Source organism: Halichondria panicea, chromosome 6, assembly GCF_963675165.1.
Source record: "Halichondria panicea chromosome 6, odHalPani1.1, whole genome shotgun sequence".
Lineage (NCBI taxonomy): Eukaryota > Metazoa > Porifera > Demospongiae > Suberitida > Halichondriidae > Halichondria > Halichondria panicea.
In genome coordinates, this window is record NC_087382.1 from 6,847,615 (window position 1) to 6,863,612 (window position 15,998).

Below are 15,998 nucleotides of genomic sequence, written 5' to 3' on the forward strand. Positions count from 1 at the left end.
ACTGTGCAACTGATTAATAATCTACCACAGAGGTTGATTGAGACGGTTGATTGAAAGCAGCAACGTGTCACAGAAACTGGACAGCTACTTCTCAAGGGCAAGCTCTAGTACTGCCAGCCTGAGTACTGATGAAGAGCCAGCAAAGTAACTGATCAGCTATTGTACATGCACATGTATATAGTTAGCACTATAAAATATTAGCAATGTTTCATGCATATTAATTCATATTAATTGTTATTAAGAACAACAAAATTGTAACATCATAAAAATTAATTATATTACAAATACAACAAAATTATAACTATACACGGCCAATAGCAAAACGAGTCCATGCTGTAGATCAGTCAAACCAAGACGTGGTGTTGTACATTGCATTGCCCTCAGCTGAAAAAACCGACAACAAAAAGTACCACCTGATTGTTGACCAAATGATTGTTGATGAATTTGCCAGGCGTCATCCACGTAGACTGAAACTATTATAGCTATAATAGCTATAATTACTAGCTTGATTGTTGGTAGGATATAGAGTTCACTTCCCGGAACTGAGTCATTAATTAGGGGGTGTGGCTTCCGGTCGACGAAAAATTTCAAACCGGGTGCAAAGCACCCGAACAGCTCAGCCCCCCTTCCTCAAATTCCTGCCTACGCCCCTGACATACCTAGTTTTTATGCGAACTTGAAGCCGTAAAATGTAGTATCGAGAAAAACGGCTCTCAAAGATTTTCGATGGAAAGAATTGGATTTAGATTAAGGAGGAATTTAGATTAAGGACTTTATTTGAGATTTTATACGCTCCTCAATACTCGTTTTGATCAATTTAAACACAAAAATTCAATTAGTGGGCGTAATTTTAAGGCAAACATCTGGGTAGGCGTAATTTCAAGACAAAGCTTTCGACCGTTGCCCATCCCACTTGCCTAAGCTGCTGCGTAGCATGTGCTTGGTAGAATTTGTAATCTTGGTAAAATTTGTAATACATACACGAGATCAAAAATTAATAATTTGGATGACGTGCGTCCGGATCCTCGGGGCGTAGCCGCACGAGGAATACGGTAAAGCTGACTGTGTGTGTCTGTGTGTGTATGTGTATTTGTGTATTTTTGCTCAACCGTTAACGCATGATTTTGACTTGTGGATTTGCAAGCTAAAGCTTAGTTTTACCTGCTGCTGCAGTTTGTTCAGAATCTTTCATAGCATCCTCTGTTCGATCCTCTGTTCGCATAAACATTCTACTCAACTTATGACTAACCTCCCACTAAAGCGCTAGCGGTCTGCCAGAAGCAAGGAACTCTGACCTCTTTGCAGATTCACCCATTTTTTATTATTCATTGACATTGACTAAAATATCCCTCATTACCTACAGAAACTCTACAGAAAGAGTATTCGTCCGTATAACTTATTAGTAGCTCCTTTACTGCCATTGTAAGTTGTGCTTATGCACTTGTCAAATGATTTTAATTGACTGGGCTGGGTAGAAAACCTGTCATCACTATGCCTAGGAAAACACCCTCGAATTTATTTTTGTTGTTGAAGCGTTCGCTTTTTTGAGATATCTTGAGGGTAATCGACGACATTGAAGTGCATCTCCTGCATCTCCGTAATCTAATGCCAACAAGCCACGCCCATCTGTTCGTGATTGCGCAGCTAAGCGAACCAGCTAGGTCAACTGTAAGGGTAAGCTAGTACGTTTGATCGGTACTTCGTAGGTAGGTCAGTGCCTGCTTGTTTATGTTAAGTTTGTCATAGATATACTGTTACTTGGGTTGTGTGAGGATGCTGGTTACTTTCGAAAGTTGTGTATCAATTTCATTTCCATTCTTTTTGACACCAAACAACTAACCTCCCGGCCCCGTCCGTACAACCTGAACCACACCCAAACATAATAATTAGCCTGTAAAATTAATATCTGGGTATTCTTTTGGTAGAAGCATTTGGATTAGATGAGAGAAGTGGTTCTTAAAAGAACCGGTTGGAATCATGTACTGCTTGAGCAGGTTGTGTCCAGGCTGTTTGCAGCGGACACAATGGACACAATGCCGTGGTCTCTTGGTCTGAGTGGGGGATGGTAATTCAGGAGTGCCCTGGCGACTGGTACAACGTCGCTGCAGGGCAGAATTCCCGTCTTTTTCATACAGGTACCACTGCCGCTGTGCTGACAGGCGTAATGACAGCTCACTGTGGTCATCAAATGTGATCTGGGTATTCTTTTGGTTGTTGGTGGCTCTTAGAAGAACCATTTGGGATTAGATGAGAGAAGTGGTTCTTAAAAAGAACCGGTTGGAATCATAGATTCATGTACTGCCTGGCGACTGGTTGATTTGGGTACAACGGCTGTATTTTTCCTACAGGTACCACTGCCGCTGTGCTTTCGTCCGAAATCAGTTGTGCCTCGTTGCATTTTCCTGACTTCTGGACAACATCTACAATTGACCGCTACAATTGACTGCAGACTGCCTATTTGTGTCCGAAGACTATTTGTGTCCGAAGAGACCAAGCACCAGCACCAATCAGGTGCAAACTTTGTGTGACCCACTACCAGTGTGATGTTGATGATGTTGTGTGCCTTCCCGTGATGACCCTCCATAGCAGGTACTATTAACAATGTATTGCCCGTGCTTCTCGAAGAAGTAGTGGATGGAGCCCTTCCCACAGCCTCCAGCCTCATCACATCAGCCTCATCACATCAGCCTCATCACATGGGAAGGCTTCACAGTGAACTCCGAAGATGGCGACTGTGAGGACGAACACTGGGCCGGGTTGTAGTGGATTACTTATGGAGCGCCAAAGTGGACAAAAATATCGACGATTGATAGGCCAAGATCGTGAGTACATAATCGATCCAAAAGTGGGCGCGGTCATACATTTTTGATGATCGAAAAATATCAACAATGGATAGGCCAAGATCGTTAGTACATAATCGATCCAAAAGTGGGCCGCCCATACATTTTTGATAGTTTGATAATGCCGCGCCAATTGATATTCGATCTACATGCAACCTGTGTGATGATTTAGTCTATTATCGACCTCTCAATCGTAGACATTGTGTTTGATATTCAAGAAGGTGTTAGCCTCGAGACCACGTCTTATTTCAATCGGCGTGGTCTCGAGGCTAAGAACGTGTCAGCCTAGCCTCGATTCAAGGCCTAGTAAAATCAGCACTTTCTACTGAAGACCACGCCCTTTCTATGAGACTATGCTATGTAAAGGGCGTGGTCTCTACTCTAGTTCTCACCTACAATAATAGCAGCTATTTTCTTTGCCAAGATCAAGAGCATGATAAGTGAGCCAAGCTGATTAATTCGATTGAGGGAGGGCATAGAGTATTAAGGTACTATAATTATTTGGTACTGTTTTATTAATCTTTAGTTTAGTAGGCTAACACAACCGTTTTCTACTTTGTTCGTTTGTTCTTGTAAGTATAAAAGAGTCATGGTGTAAGGTTGAGGATCTTCTCAAAGTCATAGGTAGCCTAACAGAATGACGTGTATGCGTATGTATTTATATTGTGGGGAAAGGACGTCCCTCCCCAAACTGGACGTGAGCTATTGTATGCATATACCTACCTAGAATATTAAACTTTGTAATGCTTTACAATGTAATGAAGGCTAATGAACTTGTCAATCTAATTCCCCCTCGATTAGACCAATCACATGATATAATACCCCTACCTTTGGGCATGTTATTTGGTTTAATCCCCCTAGTACAACATGGGGGTTATGTGGGGAATAGACCTATCACTACGTATAGCGAGAAGATAACAAATACAGAATCACTATATAAATATTGACAGCTATACTCTTATAAAGCAAAAAGGCAGAGATTGCTTAGGATTAATAAACTGCTCTCACTGTACTCAGCATGTGTTGGAAGGATGAGTATGGCATGTGATCTTTTGACCCAATGCATGCATCAGGTGATCTGTCTAAGTCCCCTAGGTAGGGACAGAGGAGGTCCGACATGCGTGCACGAATCACTACAAGTTCAGTGCATTACAAGTTCAGTGCATTTGGCCTGGACATTATCACGTGACCGCAATGATATCAATGTACTGAACTTGTAGTGATTCGTGCATGTCAGACCTCCTCTGAGGTAGGGGAGCAACTTCAAGTCTAATCCCCAACTAATCCCCACCTGGGGGAGGTGGGGCATTACTTTTACAAGTGCACAAATAAGTCTATAAAGACACACCCTCACTGTTAGGTACCATTTTCCTCACATGGCGATTTCTTTCCTTAGAATGTCAGCTTCTGAGATGATTGACTTCTTGCTTGAGGCTGAAGATACTATTACGAGAACAAACATGATGATACTTGAAGGTGATTTAACTGTTGTCGAAGATGCACTTTGTACTGCTGAGATGGTCCTTGGAGATATTCTGAGTGCTGAAGATTTGTTACCTTTTGGAAGTGGAGAAATATTAGTTGAACATGTGAGAAACATAGTTGTGTGTATTAATGAGGTGATTGATGATGAACACCGTTGTCACATTAGGGGACGACCACAAATACCAATTAGTGAAGAAAGCCTTATTTTGCTGCTAAAAGCTCATTTTTCAACTACAGCCATTGGGAAAATGTTAGGCGTTTCATCTCGTACAATAAGGAGAAGAATAGTTCAATACGGAATGCAAGATGAGATAACATTCTCAGGGTTGAGCGACTCTGAGCTTGATGATATTACAACAAATTTTATCAGGACGCATCCTAATTCTGGAGAACGATCACTAAGTGGCTTTTTGTGGAGTATAGGTATTCGGATCCAGCGCGCAAGAGTCAGGGAAAGTCTGAAGAGAATTGATCCCATTGGTGTGGCTTCACGCTTCCGGCAAGTTCTCCACCGGCGAAAATATAATGTATGCATGCCAAACAGCCTCTGGCACATAGACGGTTATCATAGGCTCATTAAATGGCGTATTGTCATACATGGAGGCATTGACGGCTACTCCCGACTCCCTGTATATATGAAAGCTTCCACAAACAACAGGGCAGAGACAGTTTTAGACAGTTTTTTGAGTGCAGTTCATGAGTATGGTCTACCCTCTAGAGTCCGAAGTGACAAGGGAGGAGAAAATGTGCTGGTGTCTCAGTTTATGCTTGATCATCCAGAACGTGGGCCCGGACGTAAAAGTTTTATTACAGGACGGAGTGTCCACAATCAACGAATTGAGAGGTTGTGGAGGGACCTATTCACAGGATGCATATCACTCTACTACGAGGTGTTCTCCTCCTTACAAGAAGATGGATTGTTGGACCCTCTGTGCAATACAGACCTGTTTTCCTTGCATTACATATATATCCCCCGAATCAACAGCCATTTGGATGAATTTCGCCAATCGTATGCTCATCATCGTTTAAGAACTGAGAAGAATCAGACTCCATACCAGTTGTGGACGAAAGGATTGTTACAAGGGTCAGGTGATGCTGCTGCTATACAAGGTGTTGCAAGTGATACATTGGTAAGAGTACAATGTAATTGTTTTGGGTGTTAGAGTGTTAGTTATTAATGTTTTCTTCAGTGTTATCACAATGTGATTTATTGTAGGAATATTTTGGAATTGACTGGGAAGGTCCCGTCACTGTGTCTGATGATCTTGATCGTGTCACTATTCCTGAGACTAGGAATTGCATAAGTAGAGAGCAGCACATTGAGCTAGCACATGCTGTTGATCCTCTTGAAACCTGTGATGATCTTGGGATATCTTTGTATATTATCACTCGGGCTTATGTTGAAGCATGTCAGTGACTGTAATTAATTTATATATAGCTAGTGTTTTAGTGTTTATATTTGTTTTGTCATGTGATGCTGAATAAATTAATTTTGGCTACATATTAATTAATTTATATATAGCTAGTGTTTTAGTGTTTATATTTGTTTTGTCATGTGATATTGAATAAATTAATTTTGTTAACTTGTTATTAGAATCAATCATATAAGGTATATACCATATATTTGACGAAAGTGATGAGGCACAAAAGTGATTACATATGTGATGCCAAAATTAAACTGTCATGGTAGTAATGAATGTGAATCGAAAAAACACTGATAGCTGATTATATCTGAAAAATACACGAATGTTAGTGTTAGCACATTCCAAAACCTCCATGGTTTAGTATTCCATACTCCATGTTTTCTTTAAACCGGAGTTCATCATCATGAAACTTGGTTGGCAATGTTAATTGCAATGCACATGTTGAGGCCAAGGGATAGTTTGAAGTGGAGCTGAAGTGAATACTCACAGGGTTTCGACTATCAAAGCCCAAAACAGGTGGGTAGTCACTGCCAGTGAAGAAGTTTAGAACCTGACCTAGGCTCAACCCTGACTCGCTGCCTCCATCTGCATAAATCGGGGGGAAGCCGTTTAGTGTAGCATGATTTTTAATCTAATTACCTATTACCTTGTATGTTATGCAACATATCCAAAAAAAGCATATACGACGCTTTCTCTTTGACTAATTCAGAAGTTCCAGATTCTGAAAAATGCACGTCACCTATCAGAGACCTAATCATATCTGAACAAAATAAAATGGAGGTAACAAACAAATTAAGAGGGATGCCAACCTACTTGCTGAAAGAGGTGGTTGCATTCCTTCAACAAAGAATGGTTTTAGAATCTCACTGTACTTGGACATGGCCTCCCTCATCCCTAGAATGTTGAGCCCAGCTCGCAACTGGTCCAGAACTGCTTTGTTTCGGTACACAACGAAGTGGAGCAATAGTGCTTTTACAAGCCCAGGTTTCTCTGACATGGTGATGGAAGCAATGGGTTTGGTGTACCCAGCTTCAAGTGCAGTGTCGATATCACTCTGACAAGTCTGTCTAAGGCTTTCATTACATTCAGCTGCCTCGATCTTAAAAAGAAATCATGCAGTTATACATTATTTTTTAATAATGATAAGGTGTTCACCTGAGAGATATATTCCTTGACTTCGTAAGCCGGAACATCCTCCACACTGACATTCACCGATTCTGCACTCACGCCACATAAGTACTCGTATATCGGAGGTGCAATGAATGGAACACCACTGCTGCCTTGGAGTAACCCCATAGCAATCAAATTGCCAACATGTTCAAATTTCTTGTTCTAGAATAGCATAATTATAATGGAGGCAAATCTATACATAAGAATAGTGAACCTGCAGTGCAACAACATCATGCCTTGGCACCAGGCGATCTCCAACCCCCTCAAACAAAGATGACTTCACTTGCTTAAACAGGAGACACCAAAACTCCCGTTTTAAACCACCCCCATCTTCACCTGCCTCCCCAAGAAACTCCACCTATATTACAGTAACACATGCAATCAATTATAGTGGCCAATGTAAAGTACCTTCTTACAATGATAGTGTGGTCGATTGGAAAAGAACCACGCCTAACGGTGCGTAAAGCATCGTCGAGAACATTTTCCCGTCTCACAGTTACAGTCACTTCTTCACCTGTCACATACTTGGAGAGAGACTTCAGAAGGTCTGCTATTGTTGCAATTGATTCAGAACTGAATAGGGCATTCATTTAATCTCAACTACAACCAACTTGCGTAAATTACCTGTTGTTCTTAGAGAGAGAAATTGCACGGTCTATCATCTCTTGCTCGGTTTGTTCAACCTGTAGTAAAAGATATCATCAAAAATCTAGTAAATGTATACACTTCCCACTTACATCATTGTCAGACTCAGAAGAAATTGAAATAAGGGGCTCTGATGTTGGCTTCTTCGGTGGGGGGGAAGTGTCATCACTATCCCAATGAAGTTCTCGTTTCAAGCTGTAAAGCAATTAATGACATTGTTAAATCATCATTAATTTTTGTAAAGTATCAACCTCAAAGGAGGCCTTCTTGGTGGAACAGGGTCTTCAAAGTCGTCTGAATCACTGTCTGATTCGAGTCCACGGCTCAGACTAATTACAGTATAATTATACATAATTATAATTGATTAATGGCAAGTACCTTGACTTCTTCCACTTGCAAATGTTAACGTGAGCACGTAGGTCAACCACTGGCACTTTAATGTCACAGTGTAAACACTTCTCCTTTAGCTATTAGAGATAGATAATTATACATGTAGCCAACTAGCTGAAGGTGCATGTTCTGTATTTTACCTCATTAGAGTTTCCTGCTATAGGATTGACATCTAAGCTTTTTTGAATGGGTCGGATGAATACCCGGCCATTGCCAATGACGCTCTTTAGTACCTTGGGAGATGCTGCAATTACTGGTGAAATTAATTCCAGATCTTTAGTATTTGGAACACATCGAAGCAGCTCGAACCCTCCACACCCATTCAACTTGGAGAATGATGAGATTATGATTTCGTTGAAGTCCTTTGCAGAGCATTCTATGTCTGGGATTACTGTCTTTTTTTCTCCTAACCCAGCACTGACAAGCACATTTCGGTCATACACACTGCAGGGTACTTTTTTTGCTTCTGTACTGCTGAGACAGACTAACTTCACAGTCCAACTCTTGTGTTTCGTTGAACTCTTTCTCTCATATGGGGCAAAGTTTGCCTTCTGCTCGGATGTTCCCCCTTGGAGTCGTTCCTTCTTGGAGTCGTTCCCTAACGGAACGAAGGGCTTCTACGGCTCTGCTGCATGACCCACTGGCACCATGCCTCACACCTAATGGATCATTATTAGTAAGATTGTGTATGCACTAATTATATAGCACCACTCTCAATTTATTCTACTCTTGATTATACCAAAATTTATTTGTCCAATGGCCATACCGTATAAGCTCTTTTTATGGCGCCACATTAAAATAATTACGCTGGTAAAGGTGGCTCTATTATGAGGTTGGAAAATTAGTTTCGAGTCTTTAGAAGAGCGCCTTCTAATTGGAGGTAAAAAAACAGCTTTGCAAATGGACTGTGCATGTGCATGGCACCTGCAGCAGTTTTCTTGTTCTTCCAACAGGCCTGTGCGTACGTTGCACACGTTAAAGAGGCACTGTGTGGCCCAAATGTGGAAGGAAGAATTCTGTGATTGGCTTGCTCATTTTACCTCTATTTACCAATGCACCGTCAAAAAATAATTACTCACACGTGGTGGAGCTCCATTAGGAGTTTCAAAAATTACTTTGGAGGCTTCATGGCGCATCTTTAGAGGGGCGCTTTAAAAAATGCTTATATGGTATTAATGTGATACTTATTTTCACACAATCACACATCACTCTAGCTCAATAAAGATGTGCCTTATAATTAGCACCATGTTAGCACGTACGTACTTATAGCTTAGTATAGTACAGAGTACAAAAGATCTACAGAGAACTCCATAAACTCAAGCTAGCTAGCTGCACTTAACACTTACCATGCTGTGAAGGCGTTGACAATGAAGTGGATGTACTGGGTGTAGTGCTCTCAGCCGAGCTCTCAGCCGAGCTCTCAGCAATAGATGCGAGAAGCTTAATAGCCTGCTTGACCTTGTCCTCCATATTACTTGCTACACAACACGTGGTCATTTGCTAACACGCATGCGCCAGTAATAATCACCCCAGCGCCACCGCAGCAAAAATGTATGGCCGCGCCCACTTTTGGATCGATTATTATGTACTAACGATCTTGGCCTATCCATCGTCGATATTTTTCGATCATCAAATATGTATGACCGCGCCCACTTTTGGATCGATTATGTACTAACGATCTTGGCCTATCCATTGTCGATATTTTTCGATCATCAAAAATGTATGACCGCGCCCACTTTTGGATCGATTTATGTACTCACGATCTTGGCCTATCAATTGTCGATATTTTTGTCCACTTTGGCGCTCCATAATTACTTGGGTAATGCACCTGAAGTACGTGAAGCGTGCCATTATAGGTTACCCATTAAATTTTTAAGGAGGGTGGTCAATATTAAGATTTGATGACTGTAGGGTACATGTACATGCGCTTTGCTAAGCTTACAATTAATAAACTGGAATTTGGTTGCCACATACACTGTACTTTAACAATAATATTTTTTAACAATTGGGATCTGAGTTGGCCTGAATGTGCCATTCACGGTGTAGTGAGTAATGATGGACTCTTTGCACTCTTTCAAGATGGTCGTATTATACGGTGGTCTGGACAGCTGTGCCATGCGTCCAGCACAAGTCTGTCATCCACTCCACTTCACGTGACTGTCATCGCATCTTTATATACCTTCCAGCTTTATATACCTTCCAGAGCGTTGTATGTACTCACTGTGTGTCTCTGGTAGTAGTGTAAGTATAGTATAGAGTGAAATTTCATAGATCGTTCACCGAGCCCCACCTTCTCCCTGATGTCAATTGAAGTGGGTCACTGTCCAACGATGATGGGTGATGATGGACTGTCCGGGTACCATACTGCTCTTTGCAGTTCTAAAGAGATACCGAGATACCTGGTGACAATAGGGCTGATGGTTATACAAGGTAATGGATTTCTATTAATGGATTTCTATGCCAACAGGGACTACCGATCAAACCGTACGAGGTGCGTGTGACATACCCGAGACTTGGGTTTCTTGGACATAATGGAAATTTAGCATGTTCAAAATGTCAGAAGGTCTTCCCAGGTGAGATAGTATAAAAAGACAAAGGTAAAGTAGAAAGTGTGTATGGCTGCAGGTACTCTGCTCTACTTGATTTGCCTTACTTCAATGCCCCTCGAATGTTGTCAATCGACCCCATGCACAATGGATATGTATTTGTATCGATCAGAACTTTATTGCTAAAAACCAGAGCATTAGTGATAGCATTAGTGATAGCATTAGTGTTCCATCGGACATAACAGCATCTGGTTTCTCAGGCTTTAAAGCTGATCAAATTTAAACCATCTAGAATGCTGGCGGCACTTCGTCTTGGCGTGTCTGTCGCATCCTTAGCATTATCTATCACAGATGTTAGCATTGCAGATGCCTTACTCATCCGCTTCTGTAAGAAGGTGGAACATCTGTATGGCAAAAACTCACCTGCATGGTCATTTTTTGAAGGACAGACCAGTTTTGGCTTTTCTCGTTTGAGTGTTACATACACTGCCTTCAAACAGCAAATCAATCGAGCCGGAACTCATGAATCCCGCAACTCATGAATCGTTTTCTTGCAGACAATAATATTGTGCTGAATAGTATAAAAAAGAGTTGGCTTCTATAGTGGTAATCAAAGAGAGTGACACACTAACTCCAGATGTGTTTAAACTACCTTTGAGATATAAGAAGGGTGTGTTAGATTCTGATTGTAGAAACACTACAAACATAAACCTTCAACGACTCTGTTTACAAAAAAAGGTTTTCGATTCAATTGGAACTAAAAGTAGTAGCGTACACTATGTGATTTATGGTAAGCCTCCAACCTCACTTCCTGTTGACCATCATCCTTTGTCCAATCATCGTAGTCCATCACTATCTGAAAATCTATTGATAATACTCCAGATCTTTGTAACAGACTTTTTGCATATGTTTCGTGGTTGTTTCCACATCCAGAAAGACATGCCTATAGAAAACCTGCTGAATTATGGTGCAATCAACTATACAAATCTTTCGGGTCACATTCGTTCATTCCACTTAACTTATCCCTTATTGTTCCTCTTGAATAGAGCACCAACTGCAAAAGAACAATTATCACTAGACTTGCAATTATCACTAGACTTATGCGTGCGTGTTGTTTAACCCTTTCTACATTTGCAGCATGCTTATGAAATTTGGGTCGTAGAAGTGGTGTTCCTTTCACAGGCTAATCACCTGCGTGGCAGTCTTGGGGGACGCTTCTTTTTAGATGGCTTGTCAAAAGAAACACGTTTTATTAGTTATAGTTACCATAGTTTGTGTTAGGAATGTTTATTAGTAATTATCTCTGTTGAGTTTCCTGGAGCAGAGCCTCCCTTAGTAGTCTTTTGCTCTGTGCACTATACCATGCAATGCGTTTTGTCAGTGTGTCTTTCTGTGATCTCTATTGTTACCTGAAACTCTGTCAAATTCAACGCATCAGATCTCTTGCCAATAGGTTATGGGCCCAGGCAATCAGTAAGAGCAACGAAGACTAACTATTAAATGAACATACGATCTACTAGCAAGTCTACTCTACAAAAGTCGTCTTTTAGTGAGGATTGAACGATTGATCCAATGGCGAACTTTAAAACTGCATTAATTCCATTTACCTGGAGGGTACAATGTCGAATGGCCCTTGTCAAGGACAGCCTTTGGAGCATAGTCAGGGGGACGGAAGCCGCACCAGGTGGAGATGGAGAACCACAGAAAGTTCCTGGCACCAAGCACTCGCAGTGATCGTGCTTGCAGTTGAGCCCTGAGGATCCACAAGCTGTGTGGACGAAGCTGGAGACATGGGCAAATAAGAAGAAAGCTCTATGCACTTCAACTCAAGGAAGGTGGATCTGTCAATGACCACATCAAAACGATGAGTGAACTGTTTGCAGCACTCGCAGTGCATCTGCTCGCTAGCTTGGCACAGTCAGAGAGCGTGCCTAAATGGGAACTAGTAACCGAGAGACTACTGCATGAAGAATCAAAGTTCCAAGAAAAGGCTCCAAAACGTACGGATAGCGACGGACGGAAGGCACTCACAGCAAGTAGCCAGAGAAATCTCAGGAGGCCCAAAAGCTCTGCAGGAAGTTCCTAGCGACTCAGAGTCAAAAGAAACAAGCAGCCAGCCTAGCTGAGACGCACTCAGATGAAGAAGCTCCTCCTTGCACTTAATGCTTCATCAACGAAAGGCGCCTGGATTGTTGACTCAGGGGCAACAAGTCATATGTGCAACGATGAACTCTCGTTTACGGAGCTGAAGCTACTGCAAACTCCACAAGTAGTGACACTAGGCGATGGGCGCTCTCTCGAAGGAAGGCATAGTGATACGGCATAGTGATACTGGAGACGCTACTGCCGGATGGACGCACAAAAAAATGCAAGTTGAACAATGTTCTTTTGGTACCCAAACTCTCATACAGCCTGTTGAGCGTATCCAAAGCCTCTAGTAAAGGAAAGACAACAAGATTCGACAAGAAGGGCTGTGAAATTCTGAACGAGAAGAAGGAAGTAATTGCTTTTGCCACACGCGTTGGCAATCTCTACCACCTGGAACACTGTGCTGTGGCACAGACGATATGGACATCTCGAACGGATTGCAAAGGAGAAACTTGTCAAACAGATGATGCGGCTAACAAGATCGGTTTTTGCGAGACTTGTGTTGGTGGAAAGCATCATTGTAGCCCATGTACCTCTCAGACGACAGAACTTGTGCACTCGGACGTGTGTGGGAATATACAAGAAAAGTCCCTAGGAGGAGCTGAATATTTTCTCACCTTCACTGATGACAAAACAAGATACACGTGTCGCAATTGGCAATTGGAAAGCACTTGTAGAGAAACAAAGCAAACGAAAGCTAAAAACTCTAAGAACTGATAAATACACTTCAAACGAATTCAAAAAATTCTACACGAAAGAACAATCCCTAAAACGCCAGAACAAAATGGAGTGGCCTCTCAATAGGACATTGGTTGAGTCAGCAAGATCTATGCTTTTAGATCTCCAAAGCTGCTACTTACCTGAAGAATCGTTGCCCTACAAAAGCAGTACAAGGGAAAACATCGTACGAGGCATGGAACGGAGAAAAGCCGAAGGTATGCAACCTTCGAGTGACGCCCATATTCCCAAAGATGAACGGGGCAAGTTTGACACGACTTGTGTGTCTGTGCTCCAGGGGGTCAGTGTGAAGTGCAAGTACAGTCATGTTTTCGTGATTTCGTGGATTTGCAAACTTTGTTCTAAAGTTATGCAGCCTTTTCAGTGCGTAGCAAAACTAGCTATTGGTACTATTGGTAGCTGTAAGAAAGGCTCTGCTGATCATAATAATAATTGACTTGAAACGTTTGGCATTGGGCAACAATCATGGTCGATCATTACCCATGGTCGATCATTGGTCCTACTCTTTGTAATTATTAGCTCCACCCTATTCTTAATGGAGTGGACCATGGAGTGGACCATGATACCGAGATTGACGAGTGACCGTGTTCGAACACTTCAGAACACTTCAGAGCATGATTGATGCCTGCGGCCATACAAATGGTGATAGCGCCAAGAACAGTTCACGAGTGCCAAGGAATTACATTTTGCTGGATAAAATAGATTATATCATATCACGGCCGTTAATCGGATCGAGGCTCTACATACAACTGATCTATGGTAAGCGCCAAACTGGAATTATATTGTGTGCCACTGGAAAATCTTAATTAATTTTTGATTGCATAGTGTAATGCATATACTATTCAGTTTTAACTCTGTATAGGTTGGTCTGGTATACGGTCGAAAAACTATGACTGGCTTCTCAGGGTATTAGAGTTTGTCAGGTTAGGGTGGGTAAAGCACTGAAAGAGCACTGACACTGAAAGAGCACTGACACTGAAAAGTGCAAAGTTGTTGAATCCTCTTCCATACACTTCCATACACAGCCGATTATTTTGGACGTAAACTTCTCTGCGCACTTAAGGCCCGGGTCAAGAATACCAAAATTTAACCACAATGTTCATACTGTTTTGCAACATACTATTTATGCTACATCAAGAGGATTCAACATGAAGTTCAATGTAATTAGCTCCATAAATGGTGATGACGTCATGGCACTTTTAGTACACTTTTAGTAAGAAAACTGCTCATGAAGACAAGCTTCAAAAAAACAAGGCTAGATGAACAACTCATTGCTAGGTACTAGTATCATAAATGGGAAGAGTAGCAGTTACTGAGATACACAACCAGCCAGTATAGCTAAGACACATATTGACTTCCCACTTGGGAAACATAATCATGACAACATACTCTATCTTTTGAGGGCTACTCTTAAGCCAGCCGCTTTTGCATGTTGCTAAAGATATTGTTAATAGTTCCAGCAGCTAGCTAGGCAAACACATTGACTCACATGCACTGATAAAGATTATGACATAATCTACACAATCGAACAAGGCCCAGGCCTTCAGTGCATGGAGTTCACATCGATGGCAATGAAAAATTGGTGATGTGTGCCATTGATGGTTGACAGCAACATGCACATGCACACATCCTTCAGGAGCATTCGCTAGCACTCTTTGTTCACAAAGAGTCGGGGATCGGAGAGCTCTGACAGAATCAAGGTCGATGACTATTTGGACCCACTGCCATCCGTTACAATCTGCCTAGGGGGGAAGGCCGAAAAAACGACCCGATCATCAGCCGCTTCGCTGTCAACAAGAAACTCCGCACACGATTTTTGACTGCCCAGTTTGCAAGATCGTCGAAGCGCAGCATGCGCAACTCTCACAGGTAAAAATGTAGCCTCTAACACTGGTAAAGGGGTAAAGGTTAGGGTGTCTAGTGGAACAGGCAGTCAACGCACTCACCTGCCGCACTCACCTGCAGATGAGCGACGAGGTGACAAAGGAAGAAACTTATTGAGAAACTTATTGAGAAACTCAAACAGACAGTAGGAGTAAGTATATAATTACCCTAGCAATTTTAAAAATCGCCAATTCTCTTGCAGGGGTCTGGAACCCATGTGCTACACGCCAAGTCGAGCATGCTCTGTTTCAACGAATACTGAGAGACGGTACATTACAAGACAGTGTATACTTTTAGTGAATTAAATTTTATTTAGAGTGCACCGACTAACCTGGCAGATGCCGAGCTATGGATCAGCTATGGATCAGGGACAAGATGACATTTCAGATATGCAACGTTGATCACCCTCAAGATAGACGAATTGTCATACTCTGTATTCCTATGCAACATGTTTGGGCTGTCATGTGCTTCAGGTAAAAGCAATTACATGAAATTCGGCATTGCTGCCAATAGACAGCATCCATCGCAGATTTATTGCAGCCGGAGGGAATGGCCGAAGGAAGTGCTGAACCGAAGTTAATTGGTATATATGTCTGATATGTTGTCTGAACGAGCAAACAAGTTGGTATTCCAACGGTTTGTTGTCTAAAATTGTCTAAAATTGTGAATCACATACCTATTGATTAATATGCCCCCCCCCCCTGGGGAGCACATGGGGGAACGCTTCC

At 41.9% G+C, this 15,998-nt stretch overlaps 2 protein-coding genes across 2 annotated transcripts; one reads left to right on the forward strand and one right to left on the reverse strand.

Annotated features, from left to right (window-relative positions):
• Positions 1-2,772: 2,772 nt before the first annotated feature.
• On the forward strand, positions 2,773-5,879 carry LOC135337299 (uncharacterized). Its single transcript, XM_064533217.1, has 3 exons — positions 2,773-3,328; positions 4,237-5,455; positions 5,542-5,879. The coding sequence occupies exons 2-3, from the start codon at positions 4,238-4,240 to the stop codon at positions 5,740-5,742; spliced, it is 1,419 nt and encodes a 472-aa protein (XP_064389287.1). The 5' UTR covers positions 2,773-3,328; position 4,237; the 3' UTR covers positions 5,743-5,879.
• A 16-nt stretch (positions 5,880-5,895) lies between these two features.
• LOC135337300 (E3 ubiquitin-protein ligase HUWE1-like) lies at positions 5,896-9,746 on the reverse strand. The gene is made up of 12 exons (XM_064533218.1): positions 9,301-9,746; positions 8,095-8,613; positions 7,943-8,031; positions 7,816-7,893; positions 7,657-7,759; positions 7,544-7,602; positions 7,336-7,492; positions 7,134-7,277; positions 6,905-7,081; positions 6,563-6,848; positions 6,396-6,509; positions 5,896-6,334 (listed from the first exon to the last, which is right to left on the reverse strand). Exons 6-12 carry the CDS (start codon positions 7,579-7,581, stop codon positions 6,081-6,083), a joined length of 1,170 nt encoding a protein of 389 aa, XP_064389288.1. The 5' UTR covers positions 7,582-7,602; positions 7,657-7,759; positions 7,816-7,893; positions 7,943-8,031; positions 8,095-8,613; positions 9,301-9,746; the 3' UTR covers positions 5,896-6,080.
• Positions 9,747-15,998: the final 6,252 nt, after the last annotated feature.